The 8,114-nt window shown below is 40.7% G+C and overlaps 1 protein-coding gene across 1 annotated transcript in view; it reads right to left on the bottom strand.

Annotated features, from left to right (window-relative positions):
• Nucleotides 1-840: 840 nt before the first annotated feature.
• The window catches only part of adgrg2a (adhesion G protein-coupled receptor G2a), a 14,026-nt gene continuing 6,752 nt past the window's right edge, over nucleotides 841-8,114 (bottom strand). Inside the window, exons 7-20 of the mRNA XM_034862369.1 lie at nucleotides 7,008-7,126; nucleotides 6,775-6,911; nucleotides 6,528-6,684; nucleotides 5,181-5,336; nucleotides 4,867-4,989; nucleotides 4,741-4,786; nucleotides 4,209-4,312; nucleotides 3,837-3,961; nucleotides 3,467-3,735; nucleotides 2,940-3,039; nucleotides 2,132-2,418; nucleotides 1,873-1,974; nucleotides 1,375-1,494; nucleotides 841-1,286 (exon numbers count right to left, since the gene is read on the bottom strand). Coding sequence (XP_034718260.1) covers nucleotides 1,198-1,286; nucleotides 1,375-1,494; nucleotides 1,873-1,974; nucleotides 2,132-2,418; nucleotides 2,940-3,039; nucleotides 3,467-3,735; nucleotides 3,837-3,961; nucleotides 4,209-4,312; nucleotides 4,741-4,786; nucleotides 4,867-4,989; nucleotides 5,181-5,336; nucleotides 6,528-6,684; nucleotides 6,775-6,911; nucleotides 7,008-7,126 — 1,934 coding nt within the window. The 3' untranslated portion in view covers nucleotides 841-1,197. The remainder of the gene's footprint in view (nucleotides 1,287-1,374; nucleotides 1,495-1,872; nucleotides 1,975-2,131; nucleotides 2,419-2,939; nucleotides 3,040-3,466; nucleotides 3,736-3,836; nucleotides 3,962-4,208; nucleotides 4,313-4,740; nucleotides 4,787-4,866; nucleotides 4,990-5,180; nucleotides 5,337-6,527; nucleotides 6,685-6,774; nucleotides 6,912-7,007; nucleotides 7,127-8,114) is intronic.

Here is an 8,114-nt window from a genome sequence, read left to right as displayed (position 1 = left end):
ATTTTTTTGTAGCTGTGTGCCAGAACATTAGGTTTAACAATAATAGACACCATGATTAGTATTCGGAAGAATTCAAATAGTTGTATAATTGTCATCTGCATGACCTCTCTGCCTCTATTATTCACACAGCATGCTATCTTATTTGGTTCACATTAGAGGTCACGCATATTTAAACTCATGGAAATTTTTTAATAGCCAACTGCTGCCAGCCTCCGGGGCAGCCTTCACATGCTGTTATGAACTGGTGTTGGGTGGGGGCAAGACGCTCTGCCGAAGGTTATTCAATGCAGCGACAGGAGGGGACTCTGCTGGGATTGGTGTGTTTCCATTAAACAGGTTTGATTAAAGATGTAGAGAGGTCATGTGAAACTTTCTGGTTTCAAAAAGACAATCTGGTAATGATTAGAAGTTTTATTATCTCTTCTTTTATGGCATGCACTTATCACTAATCTTGCACTAGGACATTTAGCACAATGTGTCCTCACTCCTAATGATGCTCCAGCACACTGCATGACCATATGTCATGTCTTTTATACGTAGTAAAATAATCTCAAATAAAAGAAAAATCGAACAACTGAGTAACTTCGAAAAAAAGCATTGTCACATTAAAGGAGGAATTCACCCTCAAAGACGATTTTGTATTAACAGTGAGCAGCTTTGGCGTGTGCGATTTTTTTTTTTTCTCCTTTCAATCCACCCTGTCTTAACTAAAGGGAATGCCAAGGGTGCTTTGGGATTCGGACTCAGAGAAAATATATAAAGGCAATAGTCAGTGGAGCATTGTAAAGACACTGGAAACATTTTATTTTACCATTTATGTCTAACAGTAAAATGATTACATTTTTCAGTCAGAAACTCACACCTAATGTACACTTCCCTATGCTAACAAAGCCTACATTATTTCTGTGATAACATATTCTAATGTTAATGTATCAAGTCACACTTTCATTTAATAATCATAATCCTCATCGCTAAAGGTACTTCAGCCTCACTCCTTCCATCCTTCATTACACGTATAAAACCTTCATGTTGTGCAACAATGAGGATTTCCGTGAGCGTTCACTCCTGTGATTATTTTCTTTGTTTACTCGGGCGGCAGGAGATCACTAATCTCTGGCCGTGTCCTCTCGGCTCTCTCAGAGCAGATAATTATTGTAATCACAAAATGGATGCTTGTCACAGTTGTCAGGCCTTGCCTTACAGTGACAGATTTTGTCTGTGAATCTCGTTGAGGTGAGCGTCGCTGTTGGGTCCGTCAGATATTCCACTGTCCCAAAACGCAGAGCCTGTGGGAAACCAACACATCATAATATATTATGATATAATTGTATAAAAATGCAACCAGACATCGCAAATTGCGACCTGTGAACATACCGCTGCTATTGGTGCCACTGCTGATGACGGAGGAGCTTCGGGATGTTGAGGAGGGAGCTAAGGGGGCTGCTTTGGTAACTGACATATTTCTGTTGTTCTGGGTGGCCGTCCGACTCCAATCTGCAGAAAAATTGTTCATAGCAAGCCTATGTTAGTTAGTTTGTTAATTTATTAATAGGTTTTCATCAGGCAAGATCTGGACCTAACGGGAGCATCTTTTGTTCTGATTAATAATATTTATTTATGCAAATGTATTCACAATTGACATTACACATAACAATATCTCTAGAAAGTGTAACATGTGTATCATGTCATGTGTGTTCAGATTTGACAAAGTTATCATTCTAAGAAGGAGTGCAATTTTTGACGCAACTTGGGTCACTAAGTATGCAGTATCTTGTGTCATGTCCGTCCGTCCTCAGTCCTTTCCCAGTTTGTAAACCCCTGCCCTAATCCGGACAATCAAATTATCAGAGGTATAAGAACACAGGTGCCTACCTGAGTTCTCAGCCAATCGCAGACTCCCACAGCAAAGATAAGTTCTCCACTGTCTGCGGACATTCTCCTTCACAGCACAGTGGAAAACAAATACAAGGAATCCTGTTCAGGACAAATTAAATTGTAAACAATTTGCTTTCGGGATACATTTTCATATTATGGTTTGGCTAATATGGATAAACCCATATAAGGTTTATTAAAAAAGGAATTGCGTTTTTTGCAGTGTAGAGTTGAACCCAGTATGTTCAGACAATCTCACCTTGCAGAGAGTTGAATATGGTGAAAAGGTAAACAAAGGGTAAGTAGAGGGGTCCCCAGGCAAATAGGGAGAACCCCCAAGTGAGGCCAAGCAGGATGATGAGGCCTGCAATGCTGCGCAGATCTGTCATCAGTCCCCTGTTGGGAGGCTGGTTCTGGGGGTTCTGCTTCTTGATCCGGGACAGCTGGACCATAACCACGATGAAGACCAGCAGACACAGGGCGAAGATCAGGAGGTAGTAGGCCACCACGCCCACATAGAAGGCAATGTCATTACGCAGCCAACAGCTACGGAGGGACAGATAAAGAGCCAAAATAGATATTTATTTACAACCGAAAATAATACATGCTCGCTATCTTGTAGGTAGTTATTATGTGCCTACTAGGGGGTTGCAAGATACTTTTCTTGGTGTTCAGGGGGGTTAGCTGAGTGCCACTAGTAATAATGGGTGCTATGGTGTTTTGTGTGGTTTTATGGCATACTGATCCGATTAGCTTTAAGTGGTTTGTCTGTGTTGTCAACTGAATAGAGCTTTTTCACAGTGAATATTTAACTTAAAAGCTTGAAAAGCCTATAAATATTAAGTTTTTTGTTGTTTCAGCATAAAGCACAGTTAAGCAGATTGTCTGTCCAGCCCTTCAGTGGCCAAATGTGTTAATGACAGGAATAATCAGGGGAAAAAAGGTTTTGATTTATTTAAATGTACCTTTGTAATTATCCTACAAAACGTGTTATGTATTACATCTGACACTGTATCAAAAAAATGTATGCGTTCACAAATAGTTATTAAGATTTAGGAATAACCTACAAGTCGTCTGAGGAGCCATCTGTATATTTTCCATACGTGACCAGACCGTAGTTGTTTTTGTCCACTGATATTACAACAATCACCACGAGAAGTGGAAGGCCTGCAAAGACAAGGATGTTACTCATCAGAACCATCTCAATATATCTTATAACAACTTACAGTATATACACTACTGGTCAAAAATGTTGGGCCACTTAAAAATTTCCATTGCACTCCATTACAGAAAAAATACCAGCTGAGATCAGTTGCATTGTTTTTTTTAACCAGGGCAGGAGTTTTCAGATTACATCATGTGCTTACATAATAGCAAAAGGGTTCTCCAATGTTTTCTAGTTTTTTTTAATGATATCAGATTAGTAAACAGAATGTGCCTTTGGAACATTGGATAAATGGTTGCTGATAATGGGCAATGTAGTTATTGCATTAAAGATCAGCCACCCACTCAGATCAGCTGGTATTCTGGCTATTGTGGAGTAGCCAGATCAAAATTTGTTAGTGAACCCAAACTCATATGTATATATATCTACCCCAGCCTATCAGCGAGAACTTGAGCATGTATCTGCTTAGGTAGGGAGTGAACACCCGGACGATGCTCAGGTACATGTGCAAGGCCTCGAGGCCCGCCCAGGTAAATGATGTCAGCAGGAAGTAGTGCAGGAAGAAGGCGGTGCTAATGCACAGCCCAACCCCTGGGTAGAGCGCCAGCCAGCCGTCCAGCAAGAAGACCAGGTTAAGGAGGAGGAGGGATAGGCAGAGCTGGACCAGGATCTTGGCAGGAATATCCCGCAGCAGTTTTCTGCATGACAAAGAGCTTGTTAAGATACTTGTAAAAAAAAAAGAAATATATACATTCATTTTAGCTTTAACATACGTCTTGGCTATGAAGTATACTCTTACTCAAATAAAAGATATGTCAGTAAGGTGAGAGCGAGGAAAATGGCAGAGATTCCACAGCCGATGTAGGTGATGAAAGTAAGAATTTGCGCCTGATGATGATCAATTATCCCCTCTCTGGACAAATCCTGTATTCAGAACAGGGTACACACACAAAGATAGAATGAGTACATATTGTACAACAGTAGGCTGTACACCTTTATAATTTCTCACTTTAACCAAGTAGAATAGGACGGATCATTCCTTTTGCCTCTTAACCTAGTAATTTAAGTTGTTCATTTAATTCCTTATATACACGTTGTAATTGCTATCTATAACACTTTATCGGTACTGTTATGGTCAATATATCACACACATATAAACAAATATACGAACCAGCAGAATTGCAAAGGATGTGAGATGGTTGCAGCTGCAGGTTGTGTCTTCCTGTGTGGAATTGACAACAAAGCAGCCTGCAGAGCTCCAGCCTCCTCCACCACCTGAACAAGAGAAACACAACAACCAAGGACATGACCCAATGTGTCATCAACCCCGGGCAAATATTGGAGATGTACTTGAATGATTGAGACAGTTTAAAGCCCAAAAGGACGTAGATTTGGCTAATTTCCTCCTGAACAAGTAAGCATTAGTTGTGCTGTGAAGTAATGTCTGTGTGAGACAAGCGTTTAGCAACATTGTTGTTGAATCTCCTTCAGCGCTTTGGTGGAGGGTCTGGTAAAGCGATACTATCGATGCTGTGGTCTCAGCCTGGGAACCTCTGTGATCTTTGGGTCTGGGGGAGACGACTCTCTCCAGTATTTGGAATTTGTCCTGCAGTAACTATTCTAAACACTAGCTTCCAGTATTATGGAATACCTTTAACCAAATTAACCAACTCGATTTGGCATGCATGCATGCACGCACTCACCATTCCGAGAAAAGTCCCAAAATACACAGGAGGCTGCGTAGTTTGCCTGTGAACAAATCACAAGTCAAAAAGCTTAACAGAGGAACTGAATTTTAACAATTCATTTTTATGCTTGTGCATACTTACATGTACATGGTTAACGTTTTGGATGGTAAACTGAATGTTCTCACTCAGGTTGCTTATTGACAGATTGGTCACACTGGCGGCCAGGACGGGACTGACAAGGGTTTTGTTATCTAATGATGCGTCCTGCAAGAACAAAAAAACAGCTGTTTCCTTTTCTATTGAACCATGCACCTGGCTTAAAATGAATTTGAAAAATGTTTAACTTAACTGAGAAAGAAACCAATGCTGTTTAAAAATCACTAAATGCAGCAATAAATACTTCCATATTCTATACAAAATCTGTAAGAGATGCCAATGAGATGATGCGAAAGTACCTGGAAGAAAGCAGATTTGGTGTAGAAGGTGAACTGGACCCTGTTGGCCTGCTTCTGCTGCTCAGGACTTAGCCCAGTGGTGAGGGAGGAGGGCAAGAATACAGACCCCAGAGCAGACCCTGACCTTTTGGACTGGGATCGACTAAGGGCACGGAGCTGGGCACAACAAAAGTTAACAAATGGTTAATGGAAAGGTTTGGCAGTTCCTGTTTTCATTATGCGTCTCTGCTCTGTATCTGTAAGGCTTCTTTATGTCACAGACGTTTGTTTGAAAAATTTAGGGCCCATGCAAGAACCTCTCTTACTTTTTACTTTGAGGTTTGCTCGTTCCACGTCAGATTTACCAAAGTTGAATGAATGCCATCTGTTCATGAGTGGGTGCGCAATCATGAGATTGGAGCATTATCTACTCCTCCAAAATTAGGCTACCATATAAGGCCACCTGTTCCCCTTGGTTTGTGGAGGAGTTTCAATAAACAAAGGTATTACCAAATAGTAAAAAGAAAGTTTTCACATCAAGAACCTTCAAGTCAAGACACAATGGCAATTAAATATATAGTCTCATAAACAGTTTTCTACCCTTTAGAAAAAATTGTCTTTACATAACTCATACAACATGTCGACAACACGTGATTTATTTATGTAAGAGAAAATTCCAAGTATGAGAAAATTAGCTTATGACATCAAAAAAGAGCTTTGTGTAGGATTTAGTGGCATCTAGTAGTCAGGTTGCAGATTGCAACCCACCAACCCTTAAATACTGATGGCCAAATGAAGCTTTGTGAACCAGTGTCTTTATTTTCTGAGCCCACTAGGCTCTTGGTTTTAAGAGAAAGGCCTAAGGCATTGCAATTCAGTATATTCATATTTAAGAGAGAGTCCCATATAGTGGGCTTAGAAAATAAAGAAAGAAGAAAGAATAAAGAAATTTCATTCGGCCATCACTACCCTTACCCTCACTCCTCCCTTTCCAAATAGAACGTAGAACCTACGTTGACCTTCAGGTAACTTAAAAAAAAGCTAAAGGCCCTCTCAAGAACCTGTGTATGGCGTGTATGAAACATGGTGGTGCAACATCCCTATGTAGATCTGAAGGACTCACTCCAAGCTAACAAAAACATTGCTCTTAGTTTCAGGTGATTACACACCAATGTAAACATAATTATGACTACTGTATTTAATTTCTTACTATAGATCCCAATAAATCCTAAACTGTGTCTTTTTAAATCACCTGTATATGCCACATACATGAGAACAGATTTGTTCGTATTAATGGTTCTCTCCCGAGGACCATTGTGTCTCATGAGATGCAGAGAAACCAGATGGCTAAATTCAGTTGTGGGCTACCTGGACATTATCTGTGTTGAAAATGTCAACAGAAGTTATTGGAAAGTTGGTGCCATCGACTGTTCTCACTGCCAGAACCAGCGAACCTGAAGATAGGATCTCTCTGTCACCAGTGACAACCAGCTTAAGACCCAGAACATCTACCAGGTGAACCAGCCTGTCAACAGGACAAACAAACTTATTTTTTTTCAAACATCAAAGGTAGGGGTTCGTGTGTCCATGTAGGAGAGGGTTGTGTGAATTGTACCTGTTGGCAGAGGCAGAGAGGGCCAGCGAGTCGGCATTCATCAGGTTGCTGATTATGTTGACCACCTTCTGTCCCACTGCCTGAGAAACTGTGGGGCCCTCCAGAAGCTTCTCTAACTCCCTTACAAACTGTGTCACCTGCAACATCCAGCAAATTATGAAGTTTACTTTGAAGCTTTCCACAAAGTAATTGGTGTATGCTAACATTTTTATTCTAATAGTTCCAAGCTTCACCTGAGAGGAGTTCAGTTGAGACGCATCCTCTGTTTGATTTAGCAGCTCCTTTGCTTGCTCTTCCCGGGCCGTTTGGCTTGTGGTTGTCTCTGCGATGGTTGTGAATGTACTTCCTGTACCTCGGCAAAGTGTGCAGAACATTGTCAAGTCATATTAATTGATTATTCATGTATGGTGGAGTTTAAAGTGATAATAATGATAATACATGACAATTCTATTCCTCAAAGAAACTTTACATAATGGGATACAAAATGAAAAAAAAAGCTGTCAACATAAGACATCAATGTAGCAAAGCTTTGATCCAAAAGCATCCCCTCCATACAATTTGAGGAACTATACCAGTTATAAATCTATTGCTATGTTGGATTTATTACTAGACTCATTGATTGCAATCTGTACCTCCTGTAAAACAAATTTTAAAGGTGCTCTAAGCGATGTCCCACGTGTTTTAAATTTGTTGTCACATACAGCAAACATCTCCTCACTCTCCGCGAGCTGCCTTTCCCCAGAACACACTGTAAAAAAATGCCATCTCTATAGACAACCCAGGGTCTACAAACGGCAACAAAAACAAACTGAGCCCACTAGCACCACGAAGCATACACACACAGTGTTCCAGGGTTCCAGCCAATAACCGACAAGAAGGATTTGGGGGTGGGGGGTTAATGTGCAGAAGCATAGAAGGGAGGTGACAGGATGAGAAGAAGGGAGGGGCAAGCTAGTCTTGTTTGTTTGAAAATACTTCAAGTAACGTCACCCAACATCGCTTATCATGCCATTTCAAAACTTGAGAAGATCTGGCGCTCCACCAAACTGGAAAATTCTCGTTTAATCTGGCAAGATAGTCTTAAAACGTATAGGAAGGCCCTCCGTAATGCCAGAGCAGCGTACTACTCGTCATTAATAGAGGAAAATAGGAACAACCCCAGGTTTCTTTTCAGCACTGTAGCCAGGCTAACGGAAGGTCACAGCTCTACTGAGCCAAGTATTCCCATAGCTCTTAGTAGTCACGACTTTATGAGGTTCTTGAATGATAAAATTATAACTATTAGAAGCAAAATTCACCAAGACATGCCTTTAACTGGCACTGACTTATCTCTAAACTCA

Source organism: Etheostoma cragini, chromosome 22, assembly GCF_013103735.1.
Source record: "Etheostoma cragini isolate CJK2018 chromosome 22, CSU_Ecrag_1.0, whole genome shotgun sequence".
NCBI lineage: Eukaryota > Metazoa > Chordata > Actinopteri > Perciformes > Percidae > Etheostoma > Etheostoma cragini.
Note: the sequence above shows the minus strand (reverse complement) of the source record. Positions and strands in the feature narration are given on the sequence as shown.